The sequence below is a fragment of the Sminthopsis crassicaudata genome, chromosome 3 (assembly GCF_048593235.1).
Source record: "Sminthopsis crassicaudata isolate SCR6 chromosome 3, ASM4859323v1, whole genome shotgun sequence".
Taxonomy (NCBI): Eukaryota; Metazoa; Chordata; class Mammalia; order Dasyuromorphia; family Dasyuridae; genus Sminthopsis; species Sminthopsis crassicaudata.
Genome location: NC_133619.1, coordinates 640,706,542 through 640,727,010, shown reverse-complemented (window position 1 = coordinate 640,727,010; position 20,469 = coordinate 640,706,542). Strand labels below are relative to the sequence as shown.

Genomic DNA, 20,469 nt, shown 5'->3' with positions numbered 1-20,469 from the left:
ACTTCTTTGTTCTGTTTTTTTTTCCTCTCTTGTAGTTTTTCCTCTTTTATTCTCATTATTCTCTCCTAACGTGATCATAAAGAAATGTAAAAAGTTAACAAATATGTATAACCAGGAAAATAATAATTTTTTAAAGTGGGAGAGAAAATGCCCACACTACAAACAAAGAACTTTGGAGCCTCCAGAACTGACCAAGCACGAGGCGGGAGAGCGGAGGACGAGACGTGCTGCCGCTCCCGGCCTCCCGGCCTCCGGCCTCCCACCAGTGTGGGGACGGGCTCGGACACGTTTATTTTTCTCACGGCCAATTTGTCAAACCAGCACTGTGCTTTTTTCCTACTGTGGTAATGAGTGAATCGATTTTTTGCTACTTGAAGAAAATTAAATTTAATGAAAAGAAAAATGTGCTCACATTATTTCTGATGGTCAGTCAAAACAGCCAGAAGTTTTATAGCTGGGCCCAGAGTCAGGCAGACATTTATTAGCTGTGTGACCCTGGATAAGTCACTCCCTCTTACCTCAATTTCCTCACATGTAAAATGAGAATAGCAGCACCTCCCTCCCAGGCTGCTTGGGAGGAAAAATGGGATCCTATTTGTCAAAGTACTTGGCCAACCTTCAAGCATCCTCTAAGTACTAATTCTTATTGACATGTTCCTAGAACTTAGAGCTGGGACCCTAAAAAAATCATCCGATTCAACTTCCTCATTCTACAGAGGAGGAAACTGAGGCAGGCCCTAGGGAGAACTTGAGCAAGGTCATCCAGTTGGCCAGGGGAGAGCCAGGGCTTAGTCCTCCCAATTCCCTGCTCACCAAGCCAGGAAATCGGATCTGGGGCCGCACTGAGAGGCACTGGGTCCAGGGACAGCAAAGAACACAAACTGTAGCCAGCAGGGATGACTTCGTTCTAACTGCTATCGCCCTGCCCCATGCAGGGATGTTTGGCATGAGCCTTGTGTTCAGGACCAGGTCAGCGAAGGTCACTGCTAAGAGTGAGGGGATGCTGAGTAGGACGGTGACAGGCCTGAAGAAGAGCTGAAGGGCCCAGAGGGGTAGAGGCTGAGGAAGGGATGGCTAGGGGAAAGGCTGCCACGTGGAGAACGAGTTAAAAACGTTCTGTCCCAGAGCAAAGAAGAGGCGGATCTTCCTAAGAACAGAGGCTCGAGACTCGCAGTTCCCCCATGCTCCAAGCTGCCCAAGGAAGATCGGCCCCGGGAGGGGCCACAGCTTTCAGGAAGCAAGCCCCCACCTCCCCATTACCCTGCAGGCCTGATTCTTGTACAGATAAGGGTGGGATCAGCGAGGTCCCTCCCAACTCGGGTCCTCCAATCTGGCCTTCTGACACACACCAACTGCACACTAGGCTGTGAAAAGACAAACTGACGCGTACAGGGGTCACAGGCCACACTCGGGGGGAGTACACAGGTTATTCTGATGGCACAGAGACTATCAATTTTTCCTATTTCCCTCAGAGCTAGCAAATTCTTAGATGGAGTCGGAAAAACGGGACAGTGAGAAAGGGAAACAGGAGGAAAGCACCAAAAGAGCCATCTCCCCAAGAGCTCTTGGGGGTGCCAGCTGGCATCTCTGCGGGCTGCAAGAAAAATGAGAGGATGGCGGGCGCCAAGTGCTCCTCCTGGCCCCTCTGGGGCAGCACACGAGGGAAATGTTCTCACGTGGAGAACCAATCTCCCTCTAACGCTCACCATCCTCCTAATTCTGTCCCCAAAGCCAAACAGAACAAAGCTCATCTTTTTTCTTTTTTTTTCCCCTAAGGCAGTTGGGGCGAAGTGACTTGCCCAGACTAGGTAGTGTTAAATGTCTGAGACCAGATTTGAATTCAGGTCCTCCTGACTGCAGGGCTGGTCTCTATCCACTGTGCCACCTGGCTGCCCCATCTTTGTTCTCGATGAAGGCACAAATCAAGTCTGGATCCCCCAGAAAATCTTCCTGTCTCTGGTCTAAAAATGTCTTCCAATACAATCATTTAAGAAGCATTTGCTAAGTGCCTACTGTGTGCCAGGCACAGTGATAAGCACGGGGAATTCAAAAGAAAAGCCAGCCCCCGCCCTCAAAGAACATCCATTCTATCGGGGCACTTAACATTTAACACCCTGAGATTTCCTGTGCAGAGGAGATGAGAGCCTGAGAAGCCCTGCGCGAGCGGCTAGGAGAAGTCTTCAGGCTGAGGCTACAAAGAAACAGAGAAGGTAACAGGGAAGAAGACTATTCCAGGCCCAGGGGAGAAGGCAGAAGGGGAAGCTGCAAGGTGGCGGCCGTGGTTAGCACAGATGGGTGATGCACGTGCCCGGGAGAGAAGCGGGAGGCAAAGCTCTCACTGCCAAGGAGCAGCCGTGGCACGTGAGATGTCAGGGAGCCGCGGAGATGTGGTCACAGAGAGGGGAAACTGAGGCCAGGAAACCGATGAGGAGGTGACAAGAGCCGGACCGTGACCACAGGGAGGAAAGAAAGGGCTGGATGTGAATGGCGGTGGCCCGGCTCCGGGCAGCAGGACTCAGACCCAGGGGGCGCCCTCACTGCTAACAGGAAGCTCCAGAAGGAGAGAGGATCTGGGGGGGAGGAGCACCAAGTTCTGATTTGAGGAGCTGACTTTGAGATGGTCAGCCTGGGGTCGAGGTGGGGCTGGAGGTCAGGAAAGAGACCAGGGCTGGGCAGATGGATGTGAGAATCACCCACAGAGAAAATCATGGGACGCACACGATCTGAGGAGATCGCCAAGTGAGCTAGACAGTACAAAGCGAAAAGAAGTTCCAGGAGAGAGCACCAGGGGACGGCGTGGTCAGGCAACCTGAATAAAAGAACCAGCAGAGGAGCCTAGAAGTAGCCGGCCGGGGAGGAGGAGCAGGGCAGAGCTATGTCCCTAAAACCTAGCAGCCAGAGCAGTGTCAAAGGCCGCTGGGCCCCGAAGGCCAGGCCCCGAAGGCCAGGCCGGGCACTGAAGCGATCACTGGCAACACTGGGGAAGGCAGTCCCCTCTCCATCTTAGCCAGTCTCTTCTGAACACATCCAACGGAACCAAGCGACTCGGAGACATGGCCTCCGAAGGGGCACACGACCTCCCAGACAGGCTCCTCTGAGGAGACAAATCAGCATCGCTCTTACTCAGGCTCTTAGGAACTAAGTCCAATGTCACCTCTGATCCTCAGGCCTTTTTCAAATGGAGAAGGAGCCTGAAATGGGAGGTGGGTAAACGGGCCTGCGGTGAACGCCGCTTCTTGTGGGACCATAAGCAAGCCATCTGCCTCCTCTGAGCCGTGGCCACAGTGACAGAGGCTCAAAGGGCAGGAACGGGGTGATCTGGCAGAGGCCCAGCTACGAGGTCCGCTTCTTCATCCGTAAGTGAAGGGGACGGCTCCCATCCAGCCCTAGATCTCTGCGATTCTGGCCCGAGTAATGATAAAATGGAGGCGCTGCTTTATGATGTGTAAAGGCTTCTTGGGCTCGGGCTCGGGCACACACTAGCTCTGGGCAACTCTCGTCCTCTGTAAAACGGGGATAACATACCTATGCTCGTTTACGTCACGGGCCTGGGGAGGTGAAAGCACCGTCAAGCTTAAACTGCTCCAGACACATAAGCTGCTATTATATTAATGACAGGGAGGAAGAGAAGGTGAATCCTTCCCTGGCTGACGCCCGGCGGGGGCAGGAAAGGGCAAAGCCCGTTAAGCAGACGGACCAGCTGCTCCCCCTGCTCTAGAGAAAGGAAGAAAGGCCGGAGACGTGCGAGGGCCGCGTGTGGCCTAACTGGGAGCGAAGGGTGTAATTAGGCTCAGTCGAGTCAGGACTCATAGGGCACCACGGCGCTGTGGGCATCCCGCATCCAGGATTGGCAGGCTCTCCGGGACAGACTGAGAACTCTAGCTCTGGAGACGGGGGTCTAACACTGCCCTGTGCTACTTCTGCAGATCAAAGTCGACTTCAGCAAAGGGCTGCGGGCCAGGCCCAGAGCAAGCCGGCTGCCAACCCTCAAACAGGAAGAGAGATCCTCCAGAATACGCCCCTCCCCCCACAAGCTCCCTCAACCTACCTCTGTGAACTTGTCTGCCACCATGTAGCGAACTCGCCAGGACTTGTCCTCCGCCGCTTGGCGTAGCGTGGGCATCACCAGGGCTTCCAGGTCCTCTTGGGGCAGCAGCTGGGCAATATTGACACAAGCCTCCACTGCCAATAGCCGCACCGAGTCCTGAGGAAGGAGAGCGGGGAGCCTCAGGGGAGGGTCACTGGCCAGGGCCCGCCTCGGTGACAGACTGGGGAGCTCTGAGCCGAGGCAGGTGGCAGTGGCCGTCTCCCCAGGACCCTCCGTGCTATCCCTGCTTATGCAGCCTCGTTCTGACCCCAGCTCCTTCTGGTCCAAAAGGCTTCGTTCTGTGCTTTAAAGGTAGCTCCAGCACCGATCTAATGATGCTGACAAGATGGCCAGCATCCCTGGAATCACCTCACAAGGCAACGTCCTGCACGGCTAAAATCTGCCTCCCTGAAAGCTGCCCTCGCCCATGCTGACCGTGGACTCTAAGTGCGAGGAGACCCACGGTGAGCCCTGTTCTTCCTCAGTTACCTAAACGCAATCCTCACGGCCTTCCACAGTCTTCAAATAATTCCTCGACTTCCACTCAACCATTCCTCATGACACGGTAAGTAACGGGGGAGGGAAAGGAGACTCGTCTTCAATGGCTGCCTCATTCCTGCCACCAAACACTCAGGCTCTGCCCCGCCTCCCTGGGGGCCCTGGCCATGACATTTCCCCCTCCCCTATGACTTCAGCTCCCTCATCTCTAAAAGAGAAGTAATGGAAGGGATGGTCTAGATCCAGGAACCAAACTCAAATAAAACGGATCCTGACTTAGAAAACCACAAACTAGCATTATCTGTCATTATTATTATTATTACTATTTTTAGCTGAGGTAATTGGAGTTAAGTGACTTGCCCAGGGTCACACAGCCAGGAAGTGTTCAGTGTCTGAGACCGGATTTGAACTCGGGTCCTCCTGACTTCAGGGCTGGTGCTCTCTCCACTGCGCCACCCCCCTTACCTATTACTTTCCAATGACATATCCAGATGGTTCTCACTGCAGGAGCAGAGTTTTGCCTACTTCCCTCTGAGAGTCTCCCTCCTTTGGGCTAGACCACTTCTAAGACCTCCCACCACACCGGAATACCCTCTGTGCCATCCCTGCCCTGAGCAGAGCTTTGCCAAGGAGGTCTGATTGCACCTGCTGCCATGCCTACCCCCCCGGCACATCCTCCCTCCTTAGGGAATGTCCAGTGAGGGGGTCCATCCGTCCCTGACCTCCGGGCCTGGATAACAGATGCTGCCACAAACCCTGCACCAGGCCCCAAGGCCACCCCCCAGACACAGGCCCTGCCTGGGGCACCTGCTCCTCACCTGCTCGTCAGAGGCCAGGTTGGAGAACATGGGGATGATTTCGCTTTTGACATTGTCCAGCTCAAGAACCTTGGCAAACTCTCCCAGCTTGGAGGCGGCAGCTCGTCGGACCATGGGGGTGTCATCGGAGCACAGGTTCCGGAAGTACCTACGGGGCCACACAGAAAGAAGCTGAGGATGGCAGCAGCCCCACAGGGAGCCCAAGACGGGATGGCTGGGGGCAGTTTAAAAAAGCTGGCATTTGCAAATCACAATTACTAGAAGTAAAAATCCCTAATCCAAAAAGATCCCTCTCCACCTAAGGGTGCTTAAACATGCCCGTTTTTCAGCCCTAGCTGCTGCTGGCCGCTGGCATTTTTTGTGCTGCTCGGGCCCAGCGCAGCATCTGCAGCAGGGGAAGGCACATCTGAGGGGCTGATGGTGGGTTTTCACAATTTTGCAGACATGAGTTTCTTCACTGAGCTTCTTTTCTGAATCTGATGCTTAGGTTCTCAGCACTCCCTCACTTGAGGCCTTCTTAACAATCAGCTAACTGTCCCGGGGCCGTCTTCGGCTCCAGTTTAGGTTTCGAGGCGACTAAGAAGGCCGCAGACCTGCAGCTCTGACGGAGCCGGCCTCCGAGGGCTCCTCCCCAGCATTAGGTCCGAGAGGCACCTGGTCAGCGTCTGCTGAAATCCCAGCTGACTGCCAGTCCCACCCAAGCATCTGTTTCAGGTCTCGAGGGAGCTCTCCTTGGTGCTGACACCGGGGGCTAAGAGGAGGAGTCCCTCACTTACTGCCTGTCCCATGTGAAATGGGTTCAGAGCATCTCACCGAACCCGACGTCCATGTGAGACAGGCCCGGCCGGCCCGGAAAGGCCCGGACCGGGCGCCAGGAGACCTGGAGCCGAGGCTTGATTCTGCCCCGGCTCCCCCCGAGTGCCCTGCTCTCTAAAGGACTGAAGCAGGCGGACGAGGAGATTTCTAAGGGCCAACCCCACACTCGGATGTGAGCCACAGCTTCGGGAGGACCAGAGAGCTCACTAATCAAGACACAGTCTAAGATAATCAGCTGTCTGGGGCCTGGAAGATGACCAGAAACAAGCCCTTTTTGGTGCTCTCTCCTAGGTGCCAGACACCGGTGAGGGGCTCACCCGGAAGCATCTCGGGAGGCGCAAAGAACAGCGGGCACATGTAAGTCTTGTGACAAGGCCTCAACTTCCCCAGAGTAATGACGAAAGAGGAAGAAGAATATTTGCTCAACCTACCTCAAAGGGTTGTTGGGAACAGGGCATAAGGGAAGGTAAATGATCTGGGCCTGAGCCATCAGTGGTTAGGGTTAAGGGGAGAGGCCGGAGGGTGAGGACCGATGAAGGGTCCGGACCCCGTGAACAGAGGGAAATCACACTCACTGCCGTAGCTCTGCCTTGACGGCGCTGGAGACCCGGGGGTAGCAGACAGAGAAGAGCCCACAAGCCGAGGTGCGGGAGGTGAACCAGTCGCCGCCCGCCAGCCGCTTCACGAGGGGCACGAAGTGAGCCTCCAGGTCCGAGGGCGAGTGCTCGTGGGAGATAATCCGAAGGGAATCCACTGCCTTGTCCCGAACAACCGTCTCCTCTACTGTGGCCAGGGACTCCAAGGGGGGCTGGCAGGGGAAGTCAGGGACACGTTAGCTCCTCCGGCCTTCGTGCTCTGAGCCCCACTCCCACCACCCTCGATGCTTGGCTCACAGCCCACGGCCCGCAGGAAACCTCTTCTCACTCACAGCCTGCCCTCCTTCCCTAGATCCACACGCCTCTAGGTTATGGCCCCGGGCCCTTCTGCCTCCTCTCCCAGGCACGAGCCCCCGGGGCCTGGGACTGCCCAGCCTCTGGCTCTCCTCTTCCCACGCCGGCTGCCTTGAAGCAAGTCCCTTCGGCGGCCTGGGCTCTATGATTTCTAAGTCCCTGCCGGCTCAGAGCCTACCATGTGAGCAGCAGAGGACGCTGAACCGGCAGGCAAGAGATCTGCCTTCAGGGTTCATCTCTACCCAACCCAGCTCAAGGCCCCATTAACTCCTGGAAAATTCGGGGCTTTCTCTAGATCAGGGGTCATTGTCCTTTTTTGCGTCCCCTGCTCCTCCTTGTGCCCCCTTCTAAGAATCTGACTTGTCAATGTAAATTCCAGGCAGAAGTTAGTGGGAATTAGGACGTGAACCTTTTCCGGCCAACTGCACGAAGCCCTTGACGTCCAGCCACGGGCACACCGCGTCTCCCCCTCACGCCCGCTCCACTCCCCCCTCCTCGGATACCTACGTACCCCGGGCTTCGAATCCCAGATCTACACTACTGGGCAGCCCCTCCCCCTTCTCTAGGCCTCAGGAGGCTCGCAAGCTAAGTGGCCCCTAAGTTCTGTTCTCCAATCTGACTCCACAAGTTCAGCAAACACTTAGGAAGCACCTCCTGGGTTCCAGGCCTCAGGTGGCAGAGCTAAAGCGGCACCTCCCTGCCCTCACAGAGCTTACACTCACACAGGAGCTACACTCTAATTGTATTCCAGGTTATCTGTCTTCTGGCCAGCTCACTTCACCCTCTGGGCCTGTCTCCTCATCTGTAAAATGGGGATAATAGCTCACATTACCCACTCACCCTGGTCTGGGGGAGGCACGTGCTGGGTGGGTGAACTGGGTTCTTAGTGCTCCGGCTAGCTCCTAACCCAGAGGGGGCTCCAAGGAGCCCCCAGGAGTTTCTCCCAGGGGAGCCGAGGGTCGTCTCCACCTCTGATCCCCCGCGGGGAGCTGGGCACAAAACCCAGTTGTTTGGGGAGCCCCAGAGAGAGGATCGGGGGCAGGGTTCGTGGCCCCCTCCACCCCAGAGACGGGGTCTCCCTGCCTGGTTCCCTGGTGTCCCCGACAAGCTCAACACAGCACAGGGAGAGACCTCAGAGTGGCCTGGGAAGCCCGTGGCCCTGGGACCTCGGGCTGGATCCCTCCTCTGAGGAGAGTCGGGCCGGTGCTTCCAGGCCTGGATCTCTGCCCGCCCAAGTTTCACGAACCCCTCATTCGTGTCTCCTGCTCTCGCGTCCCATCGCACCCCGCCAGGCTGTAAGCTCCGTGAGGGTGGGGATGGTGTCCGCTCTCACCTGGCTCCCCGGCCCACGCCACAGTGCCCTCGCACGAGGCGCCCCTAAGTATCTGCTGAACTGACTGGGCCTAGCGTAGGGGAGCCTGCCCCGGCCCGCCCCGGACTCACCAGCAGGCAGTGGACGTACTCGGGCCCGCCCACCAAGGTGGTGAAAGTCCCCAGCTGCTCAGCCAGCGCCAGGAGCACTTCATCTTCATCGTAGATAGTGTCTGCGGGACAGAGTCAAGCTCAGCATCCCCTCTCCTTGTGGAGGACTCCCAAGGACCCCGGCGGCGAGGTTCCAGAAAGCCGCCATCCTCCGGAGCCAGAAAACCCCGCAGATGCACCCCAAAACCCCGCAGATGCACCCCAAAACCCCGCAGACGCGCCCCACAGTCTCTGAGCTCCCAGCTCGGACAGCCCGAGTTCTACGGGCTAAGCTGCGTACCTGCATTCTAACCATCCAGAGGGACGCTGCCTTCCTCACCCTTTTCCCAATCCTGCTCCTCCTCGCTGGGGGTTTTTGCTGCCGGTGCCTCAGCCCTGCCCTCCGGGAGTCTCCTCTCCTCTCTACACTACCCAGGTCTCCTCTAGCCTCTCGGCCTTCCCCTGCACCCGTCTGCAGCCCTCTGCTACATCCCCGCTCTGGGCAGCCTCCTGTCACCTCAAGGGAGCACCTCCCGTGCCCACCCCAAAAACTGCCTCAGCCAGGAGCCGCTCCCTCAGCCTTTCTGGCTGCAGAGGGCTGGACGATGCAGGACAGAGAGGGGAATCAGAAGGGCCCCCCCCAAACAGCAATCTCCTCCCCAACATCGGACAATGGGCCCTCCTGAAGATCCCCGGGGGCAAGGAAGGCACTCCACCATCGGATCAGCTCACTTAGGGAGTTTTCCCCCTGCCTGAAATCTGCTTCCCCGCAGTGAGTGGAGGCCGAGCCCGGGGCCGGCCCCCCGCCACAGCCCAGGAAGAGGCTACGCAGGGGCACCACCTTCCCCCGGCTTCAGGACTCGAGCTCCCGCCCCCCCATCAAGTGCTGGAGCCCCAGGACCACCAGGGCCCATCAACCTTCTCTATCACCTAAGAGGCGACTCCTAAATATTTATGGCCCCAAAGTGGCCCTGGAGGGCCGGGCTGAGCCCGTGAGTCACAGACAGCGGGAGACAGACTGCAGCACACTGGGAAATCTTTCCCACAAGCAACCCCCGGAAGAGACGGCCTTGCACGCCCACGAGCTGCCCGGGCCAAGGGACCCGAGCAAAGGCACGGCACAGAATCGCAGTTTAAGGTCAGCGAGTGTCAGATTCAAGAGTCGCCCTGCACAGAGAGGGAGGGGGAGCGCGCTCCCAGCCTGGGAGGCTTTGTCTGAGGATGACATCAGGCCATCGGCCTTCCCCTCGATCCCCACCCCTCGCCTGGTGAAGTTCCCAAGGGCTCCTGACCATTGACAGGGAGGGAATGATGAAGTGGACACACAGTGATCCAAAGGGTCACTGCAAGGGGGGGGGCCTTGTGAACTGAAACCCTCCAGAAACAAGAGCTGCCACATGGGGTCGAGTCCAAACTCCAGGGAGGCAGCGGAGGCCCTCCCGAGCCGGAGGAGCTCGCCCCAGGACCTTCCTCAACCTATTCCCACCAGCCCCCGTGCTCCTCACGACTCTCCACACCTCCGTTTGGGCAACTGCCTCCAGCTGGAATACCCTCCCCCATCCAGAGTCTATCTGTCAAGGTCTCAGGAAGTGCTGGCAGGGCTCCCTGCCCCCAGACCATCCTGGCAGGGCCCTCTCCCCCCAGACCATCCTGGCAGGATGATATGTGTCTGACTCTTCGTGACCCCACTGGGGGTTTTCTAGGTAAAGACACGGAAGTAGTTTACCACTTCCTTCTCTGGCTCCCATTATGCATGAGGAAGCCAAGGGAAACAGGGTGAAGTGACTAGTCCAGGGCCACATAACCATGAAGTGTCTAAGGCTGAATCTGAATCTCCAGGGGACTCTATCTGCTGCCCCGCCGGCTGCCCTGGATGCTCCATTGAGCCCTCAGGCACCTGAGGGCAGAGGGGACGGAGCTCTCTGGAGCCCTTCCCCAGAGGCCCGGCCCGACACTACTCAGCTAGGAGAGTCCCCAGCCTGGGGCACACCAACAAAGCAGGGGCCACCAAGGGAGACCTAGCTGCTCCATTACAGTGATGGAGCTGCCCATCCCCAGAGAGCACCCACACGGACTCATCGACAAGGCTCCTGGGAGGTCACGGCCAACAGTGAGAGGCCAGGGCCACCGGGAGCTGCTGTCCCCTCCCATTCTGCACCAAAGGGCGGGGCTTCCACATCAGCCCTCTGACCGGCATCTCGCTAAGTCTAGAAATGTGGGGAGATCCTAAGGGGGCCATGCGACACAAGAGCGACTTTTCCACAGCGACAAGGCCATCCACGAGCCCGAGAAGGGCCTACCACCTATGCCTTCCTGCACGTTGCTCTAAAGCTGGTGCCCAGCAAGGGCCCCAGGCCTGCGGCTGAGTTCCTTCCAGGCAGACATCGATCCCTCCCCGGGCAAAGGCTCAGTCAGTAACCGCATTACACGTCACCGGTCTTTTTGTGACCAACGGGAATCTGGAGACGGTCAAAGGGCTGGCAGAATGTCAGAAACGTTGGTCTTCGGCACTCCCTGACCTCCTAGTCTGGTGAAGGTCTACAGCGTCTCCCCTAAAAGAGGCTGCCCCTGGGAACCCTCCTGTTTCTGTCAATGCTATTTGTTAATCCGCACTGAGAAACTCAGCACCCAGAAGAGGGTCCCACCCCCCCCTTCCCAAACAGCCACGTCACCATTTATCCGGGAGTTCCTTCCCTCTCATCACCCCCCTCCCACAAGGCCACTGCTTTCTGGCGAGGATCCCCTACCTGTCAGGAATGGAAGGAGCTCACTGCGGGTCCTCTCCACACCAAGGGCGAGGGCAATGGTGGACAGCTTCTTGATACTGTTGAGCCGGAGCTGCAGGAAAAAGTACAAGTTAGTGACCGAGGGCTTCCGAGAGCAGGCCGCCAGCAACCGCCAGTCCCCACCGAGCTTTGCTCTGTCTGCAAAGGGTGTGTGAGGGGTCGCAGGAGGGTCAGACCCCAAGCATTCATCCTGAGCAAGACAGAAGGCTCCACAATCTGACCCCGGCTGCAACCTGAGTACAAGGCTGGAACTAGAATCCATGTTCTGTGGCTAAAAGACCCTCCCAGCTCTGAGGTTCTATGTTCTATGGGTCCTTCCAGTTCTGAGGTTCCGTGTTCTCTGGGCCCTTCCAATTCTGAGGTTCCATGTTCTATGGGTCCTTCATCTGTGAGGTCCCATGTTCTATGGGCCCTTCCAGTTCTGAGGTTCCGTGTTCTAGGGGAGGTTCCATGTTCCTAGGGTCCTCCAGCTCTGAGGTTCCGTGTTCTATGGGTCCTTCCAGTTCTGAGGTTCCATGTTCTATGGGCCCTTCCAGCTCTGAGGTTCCGTGTTCTATGGGCCCTTCCAGTTCTGAGGTTCCATGTTCTATGGGCGCTTCCAGCTCTGAGGTTCCGTGTTCTAGGGGAGGTTCCATGTTCCTAGGGTCCTCCAGCTCTGAGGTTCCGTGTTCTATGGGTCCTTCCAGTTCTGAGGTTCCATGTTCTATGGGCCCTTCCAGTTCTGAGGTTCCATGTTCTATGGGTCCTTCCAGTTCTGAGGTTCCATGTTCTATGGGTCCTCCAGCTCTGAGGTTCCGTGTTCTATGGGTCCTTCCAGTTCTGAGGTTCCATGTTCTATGGGCCCTTCCAGCTCTGAGGTTCCGTGTTCTATGGGCCCTTCCAGCTCTGAGGTTCCGTGTTCTATGGGCGCTCCCAAACCTGAGGTCCCACATTTCATACCCCCCTCAGCTCTGAGATTCTGCATTCTATGGGTCCTCCCAGTTTTGAGGGTCTGTGTCCCATGGGCCCTTCCAGCTTTGAGATTTCACATTCTTCGGGTCCTCCAACTCTGAGGTTGCGTGTTCTGTGGTTGCCCCGCCTCCGCTCTGGGATTCCAGGCTCTCCGAGCCCTTCTGGCTAAGGCCTCCTGGGCTTTCTCCCTGCGCTCACGCCGCTCTGCCCTGTGAAATGCCTGACATCCCTTCTGCTGGGTTTCTGCTTCTGGTCCCAGCCCCACCAGATACTGAACCCAAGCCAGTTTCAAGGTCCTGCTCAAGCACTAGTGGGGCCCGAATTCCCTGACCTTCCGCACAGACCTTACTTCCGAGCATGGTTCCTGGCACATAACGGGTACTTAATAAATGCCGGTAGTTGTTCTGAACCTCTCAATGACACCCGTGGCTGGCTACTCAGGGAAAGCGCTCTCACTTCAAGTTCAAGCTCAAAACTTCCTCCCTCCCTGACCGGGAGAGAGTGAATTCCTCCCTGTGGCCACTTAAAGAGCCATAATAATACTTAGTCTAGCTAGGTCCTGAGGCTACTGCAGGAAAAGTACTTCAATCAACATTAAAACACCCACAGGGCTGTCAAGAAAGTCCGGTGAGGTCAGGGACAAGCCAGCACCACCAAAACGTTGGCTTTCATCACATCCGCCCCATCCCCCCCAGCCGAGGCTCTCCGGGAGGGCAGGAGCCGCACACTGTCTGTGCGACCCTCCTTTCTCCCCCTGCAACATGGGAAAGAGAAGGGGGGCAGGGGGAAGACGGAGAGAGAGGGGACGGAAGAATGGGCCAGATGACTTCTCAGGCCTCCCTTCTTAACTATAAAGCAGAACAAACAAATCTATGGATTTGGAGAATTAGTCTGGCAGCCCACGAGGGCAGATCTGAGAGGGATGGAAGCAGGAAGCCTGTGCGGGGCCCTGCCGACTGCTAGGGCAGTTTCCACAGTGAGCGACGCTCTCTGCGGCCACGTCCTTTCCCACGGGAGGAGGCTGAGGCGGCCTACCTGCTGGCCACCACTTCCAGGAAGTCTCTGGCCAACGGGACGAACTCCCCCACGCGTGACTCACCTCGCCAGAGGAGCAGCCGGTCTCAGAGGACAAGATGGTTATTCATCTGTACTCAGGAGCCCGGAGGAGGGAGGCCCTTAGAACAGAGCTAGAAGGGCCTTGGCAGCCCAGGCCCCCTCCCCTGCCCGGCAGATGGGGGAACGACTGAATAAATGAATAACTGGCTTCCAGCCTGCTTCCCTCCCCCCACCTCAGCGCCATGGTAACAATGCTCCGGGACGCTGCCAGAGAGCTTTAAGGTTTACAAAAAGCTTTCCCAATTCATTCACAAATGCTCTCCTCCGGGATGGAAATCCAGCCCATCGGAGGTGGGAGAGCGCGGCTGTCCTGCCGGCCTCGGCCCAGGCTCCGGGAACGCAGAGAGAGGAAGGCCAGGAGCGGGCCGGCCAGGAGGGCTTGACGAGAGTCTGAACCTCGGTCTTTGGGGATGGAGGAGTCACTGGAGGCGCCCGAGCTCTGGAGCGACGTGAAAAACCCTACGCACTAATTAGGAAGAGAAATTCTTTCCCTCTGCTAATTATTTCCTCCTCCTGCTAGGCCTGGCTCGAGTAGTAGACATTTAGATGCTGCCGCCTCATAGAGTGAACTCTTTGTGGGCGGGGCCCACGGTCTCCTTTTGCATCCCCGGCGCAGGGCGCACAGTAGGCATCTGATAAATGTCTTCTCACTGACACTGACGGCCAGTTCAGAGCCGGGGGCGCGACCGTCTCATTTACAGGAAAGGAAACTGGGGTACAGGGGGTGACTTGTCCCCGACCCCCAGGCTGGGGAGTCCTGACTGCCGCCAGGGGCATATCCGCCTCTCAGAGCTCTCCGCCGTGCCCGAGAGAGAGGAGCGGGCCAAGTGAGGCCTTGGAGAAAGGAGCGATCCGGCCAGAGGACAGGGCCAAGGCAGGCTGGAAAAAGGCGAAGCCCGGGGGGGTCTCAGAGGGCCCGAGAAGGGGGACGGGCTTCGGGCCCGGCCGGAGGCCGGAGAGAACGAGCACAGCAAGAGGCCGGACTCCCCGAGAGCAGGCGGCCGCGCCTCTCCAGCGCCCCGAACGTGAGGGTGTGCGTGTGGGGGTGCTCGGTGTTTACTGAGTCAGCCAGAGAAAAGGGGGGCTAGGGGCCACTTAGTCCCAGCCCTTCAGTCTGCAGAAGAAACAAGACTGACTCCTTGTTCAAAGTCACAAGAGAGCCGGCTTTGGACCCAAGAAGTCTAACTCCCAAAGTCATCCCACACGGCCAGAGGCCCACACGGATCCTGCGGGAGGAGGGGCAGGGCGCAGACAGGACAGGGGCGGGTCAGGCTCCGCTTTAATAGACAGGGCAGCCTGAAGACTGCCCAGAGCAGCTCCCACCCCAGAGTCAATGCCCGACCTTGGCCAAGACCCTACCTCCGCGGGCCTGCCTGCTTCTCGTCCTGGGGGGGCCGGGCTGGGAGATGGGGGGCACGCCCACCGTGGGCTGGGACCATCCAAGCCTCGGCTGCCCCATCCCCCTTCCTATCTTAGACAAGGCCCTCCTGGCACAGGCCTCCAGCCCCTCCCCCGGCCCCTCCAGCTCACCTTGTGTCATTCCTCTCTATAGGCCCTCACTCACTCCTCCTTTCTTCCCTGCCCCCCCCCAAGGCCTTTCCCGACGCCCCCCACCGCCATGTTCCTTTCTCAGGCGACTCCCTCCTTCCAGGTTCCCTGCATTACTGTGCCCCAGGATCCGTGTCCCATTTCATCCCTCCCCGGGGTAGGAGCCAATGGGAGGGGGAAGGGCACTGCGGCACGAAGGGAGGGGCGCTTGTGAATCAGACTGATCCCCACGTGTACAGAAGGAGAAACTGAGGCCCCTTAGGGGAAGGGGGAAGGGTGCGTACTTCCCCAAGGTCACGAAGCGCAGGCCAAGGCCAAAAGGAGAAGCCGGACTGCCGCTCTCCCAGCCCCCGGATGCACCCCGGAGCCCATTCAGCCCAGGCCCCGGGGAGGCCGCAGAGGGACTCCCGGCCAGGGAAGCCTGACCCGTCCTCTCAGCCAATGGAAAGCCGCCAAGGGGGCGGGCACTCTTCGGCGATTGGCTCGATTCCCTGCTAAGAACCACCTCCAAGGGGGTCCTTTCTCTCCCCAAAAGGTCATTGCCCTGAAAAGGGGTTGGGGTGCAGAAGGTGGAGAAGCGGGGGGCCCAGAAAAGCACCAAGGCCCGCCCCGTATCCTGAGAGGCCTGGCCGCAACACCGGGGATTTAACCTCCAAGCCACCATTCCGGAACCTCAGTGGAGCCAGGCCCCGCCCCTTGCAGGGGCCGCTCCCCTGCAGGAGCCCACGGGGGTCCCCGCTTTTCGTCCGGGGCCGGAGCGAATCAGGGGGCGCCTTGCTCTTCGAGGGCCAATCGGGAAACCCTCTGAGCGTCCGAGAACGCAGAGGGCGGACCAATCAGGAGGCGCCGGGGGCAGCCCCGCGCCCGCGCCCCCGCCCCCTGACAGACCTGCCTGGCCCGGGGTCCCCGGGCCCGGAGCCCCCTCCCCAGAGGCGCTGCTGCCCAATCAAAGGTGCTGTCTCAGCGGGCCACGGCGGCGCGAGACAAGTGACGCGTGCGTTGATTGGCTCGCTTTCCCTCCCCCCCCCCCCCCCGCCCCGACCTCAGATCCCAAGAACGTCGAGCCGACCGCCCGCGCCGCCCGCAGCCCCGGGCCCCCCGGGTCCAGGCCCCGGCACGAACCTGAACGTCCTCGTTACGGAGCTCGTCGATGAGCACTGCGATGGGGTAGAGCGAGTCGTCGCCGTCGGCCGCCGCCATCTTGGCTCCGTCCCGCTCCCGTCAGGCTTCGGCAGCCGAGCCGAGCTGAGGGAAGGGAAGGGAAGGGAAGGGAGTGGAACGGGGCGGGGCGGGGGAGGGGCAGAACCAGAGGAAGAAGGGGGGGGTCTCCTAGGCGATTTTGCAGGGGTTGCTGGACTTCCATTGGACAGTCCGCACGAGGCACCGCGCGCCCATTGGTCCGAATAGACGGGGCTCCGCCCCCTCTCCTCTATTGGTCAAAGGGAAAAGGGGCCTTCCTCTAGCTGGCCCGCTTCCCGTAGAGAGGATGAGGCTGAAAGGGAGGGCTACTGCAACTTGGCATCCTAGCAACCGGGATAGACCCGCCCCCTCCCAATCGATCTCCGAAACATCATTGGTTGTCGCCCCTAGCGACAGCCCAATTGCAGCACATTCTGCCAATGGAAGGTGAGGAACGGTGACGACATTCAGCCTCGAGGAGGTCGAGTTCTTGGAGCAGTGTGTGACGTCATCGGTAAGGACTGAGAATGCGCGCTCCCGCCCTGCTCTCACCCGAGGTCCCCCCCCCCAGGTGCGGAACCTCGGCATAGGCGTGGCTGGCTTCTCCGGAAGCTGACGTCAGAGCGAGAAGGCGCTTAAAGATGACTTAATTCTACCATTCCTGAGCTCCATTCAGAACCAAGCTTCATTATGTGGGAGGTGAAGGTCCCGTCTTGTAGTGGAAGGAGTCCTGTGTTCGAATCCCGCCTCTGCCATTAGTTCCCTCCCTGCCTCAGTTTCTCTTCTGTGAATAAGGACCAGAGAGCCCGGAAGGTTCGTCTTAGCGCCGGCAAAGAGAACGTTACTGATGCTGACTAAAAGGATGCAAAGAAGGCGCCCCAGGCCCTGGCCCCCGGCCGCGGACACAGAAAGTGCCGGGCAGGAGCTGGGCCGGCCCCGCGGTCCTCCCAATGTCCTCCCGCGGTGCTCCCCCGTCCTCCCAAGGGCCTCCCACGAGCCTCCCCCGTCCTCCCCTCCTGCAGTCCTCCCTCGGTGCTCCCTGGGTCCTCCCGTGGTGCTCCCCTGGTTCTCCCCAGGTCCTCCCAAGGGCCTCCCATGGGCCTCCCCCGTCCTCTCCTCCCACAGTCCTCCCTGGGTGCTCCCCGGGTCCTCCCGCGGTGCTCCCCTGGTTCTCCCCAGGTCCTCCTGCGGGCCTCCCGCGGTCAGGGGGCTGCTCCGTGACGGGGTTACAGCGGAGAGCCGGAGGAGCAGCCTGGGAGGCAGTGACGGTCTGCCCCCTCTGCCCCACCTGGGAATGGGAGGCTGCCAGCCAACTCTTGGTGACCCCACCGGGGTTTTCTGGGGTGGGCACTTTTCCCCAGTGTCCATTTTACGGATGAGGAAGCTGAGGCGAATGGGGTAAAGTGGCTTGCCCAGCCGCAGAGCTGGGAGGTGTCGGGGGCTCTCCCCTCGCAGTCCCCCAAAGGACTCGTCTCATCACGAGGGCCCGGGGCGCTCTGAGCCCCTCCGCCACAGGCCAGAGCCGAAGGAAGCCGCGGGCTCCTCTCCAGGCCTGGCGCTGGGTGGGTCCCGGCCAGGACTGTCTGGGATCCGTGATGTCCTCCTCTCCGTTAATTCCCCCGACCTCTCCAAGGGGCGCCGTCCTCCCCTCGGCCTCGGTCCCCTGGCCTCCCCGACCTAAACCCCCCACGGCCGGCCGCCGCCGTCTCTTCTGCGTGCAGAGCTCGGTGCTCCCCTCCCTCGGAGAGCACTGACTAGCCGCGGGTCGGGCCTGTGCTTGCCGGGAGGGTTCCAGAACAAGAGTCCCGCGTCGGAGCGCCAGCAGTGTCCGGCTCCCACGTCGGCAGCGAAGCACCCGCAGCCCCAGCGGCCGGCCGGGAGGTGTCCGCCCTGACACGGGGAGGGGAGCCAGCAGGACGGGCCTGCCAGCCGGGCGGCGGTGGTGACTCAGAGACTCAGCGGCTCCAACTCCACGGACGGACCTCCTAGGGCCTCGGGGGCAGCACAAAGAGAGTGCCTCCCGATAGACAGACCGGGCTCCTCACGGACGCCCCTCGTCCTGGCCCTCGCCGACCATGCCCGCAGCGCCCCCCTTCTTCAGGCCTTGCCCGGGGCAGGAGTGCCTGTTGTCCCGGCAGCTCTCCCTGAGACCCCCTCTGTCTCCTCGGCCTCAGACCCCCGAGCGCGGGCGTTCCCTGTGGCTCTGTCCTCGGAGCTGCTCTGCCCATTCTCGGCCTTCTCCATCTCGCCGGGATTTCTGCCCGAGCCCGAGCTGGCACACAGGAGGCCCTCGGGAAGCGGCTGTTGGCTGTGGCTGCCAGATCTCCCTCCCTCCGTGCCCTGTCTCCCCTGCTGTGATGTCTGTGCCCGGACTCCCTCAGGGACAACTGATGACGAGGACGGCGGCAGCCCCGGGGAGACCCGGAGGCGGGTCAGCATGGGCATTCTGGTCCCACCCGGGAACCTCCTCCCGCCTCCATTGGCTTTATTCCTGTTGGGGGGAGCAGGATGGTCATGGGGCCCCAAGAGAGCATCCTGGGTCTCTTTCTTTGTTCTTTTCTGTTCTAGGGTTGGGGAGCACAGTGTCCCTCTCAGTCACAGAATATGGGAGTCACAATGTAGGCCAGCCCCATCAGTGCCCCCAGGACAAGGAGAGATTTGGGGGAGCAAACCAAGGGAGGGCTCCTCCAGCAGCGGACATTAACTGAGAGGGCCCTGCAGCCCTTCTGTGGTGGCCAGAAACTGGAAACTGAGTGGACGCCCATCCACTGGAGAACGGCTGAATACATTGTGGAATATGAATGTTAGGGAATATTATTGTTCTATAAGAAACAACCAGCAGGAGGAATACAGAGAGGCCTGGAGAGACTCACAGGAACTGATGCTGAGTGAAACGAGCAGAACTAGGGGATCATTATACACTTCAACAACCATACTGTATGAGGATCAATTCTGATGGACATGGCCATCTCCAACAATGAGATGAACCAGATCAGCTCCAATAGAGCAGTAATGAACTGAACCAGCTACACCCAGCGAAAGAACTCTGGGAGACGACTATGAATTACTGCATAGAATTCCCGATCCCTCTAATTTTGTCTGCCTGCATTTTGGATTTCCTTCACAGGCTAATTGTATATTATTTCAAAGTCTGATTCTTTTTGTACAGCAAAATAACTGTATGGACATGTATACATATATTGTATTTAATTTATACTCTAACATTTAACATATATTGGTTAACCTGCCATCTGGGGAAGGAAATGGGGGGAAAGAGGGAAAAGTTGGAACAAGAGGTTTTGCAATTGTCAATGCTGAAAAATTACCCATGTATGTATCTGGTAAGTAAGAAAGCTATTATATATATATATATATATATATATATATATATATATATATATATATATATATATATATATATATAATATTAAAAAAACAAAAGCAAAAAAAAAAAAACACCTTAGAGGGTCCTAAGCTAAGTGTTGAGCCTCCTCTCCCAGAGACGGAGAGGTAGAGGGTATTGGAGGCTGTGTTGGAGAGCCCGGAGCACTACCAAGCAGAGGGGGTCAGGGGTGAACTCAGGAATGCCAGAGACTCTAAGGGAGGCAAGGAGGACAAGGTATTTTATAACAATGGACAATGGAACAGGCAAAATTTCAGAGATATTCTCGATGGCCCGAAAGCAAAAACCTCTGTTCTCAGCTTGATATTATCATCTCCTGGACATCCCCTTCCGAGCCCCACCACCCCTAAGATTACAGGCAATGATAAGACAACCCTGCCTTGGGAGGAAGGAGGAGTCCCCAACAACTTAGATTGAGCCTGATCTTTTCCCACAATGTGGGTGGTGAGTGAAGTTGCAAGGCTAGAGATAGAGGCCATAAGATAAGAATGTGGCCCAGTGACTTGAGGTTACCCAAATAAAACTTATAAAGGAGGAGAATATTGAATCTTAACTTGACTAAACCATAATAACAATTAAAATCAGTTTTATCATCCCTTCCTACTGTATCTTTAAAGTTAAAAAAAATCCTTTTTCAAAAGCCACTTTATGTTAGATTGTTCAATGGAACTGGGATACTAGACGCTGGCCCCCTAACAACAGAGGGGAAAACAGTTTGTGGGGGCTCATGCCAATGGTGATGGAGAAAAACAATGCACCAAGCCTCAGGGTGGCCCTGGAAGCCTGTGTAACAGGTCTGGCTCTCCTTACAGGATGTTTCCACAATCTCCACAAAGCTAGATCTAACTCTCAGTCT

The 20,469-nt window shown here is 58.1% G+C and overlaps 1 protein-coding gene across 1 annotated transcript in view; it reads right to left on the bottom strand.

Moving 5' to 3' along the window:
• PPP2R1A (protein phosphatase 2 scaffold subunit Aalpha) overlaps positions 1 to 16,357 on the bottom strand; it is a 28,113-nt gene extending 11,756 nt beyond the window's left edge. The window contains exons 1-6 of the mRNA XM_074307061.1: positions 16,154 to 16,357; positions 11,378 to 11,468; positions 8,613 to 8,713; positions 6,795 to 7,027; positions 5,404 to 5,551; positions 4,049 to 4,204 (exon numbers count right to left, since the gene is read on the bottom strand). Coding sequence (XP_074163162.1) covers positions 4,049 to 4,204; positions 5,404 to 5,551; positions 6,795 to 7,027; positions 8,613 to 8,713; positions 11,378 to 11,468; positions 16,154 to 16,231 — 807 coding nt within the window. The 5' untranslated portion in view covers positions 16,232 to 16,357. The remainder of the gene's footprint in view (positions 1 to 4,048; positions 4,205 to 5,403; positions 5,552 to 6,794; positions 7,028 to 8,612; positions 8,714 to 11,377; positions 11,469 to 16,153) is intronic.
• Between the last annotated feature and the right edge of the window lie 4,112 nt (positions 16,358 to 20,469).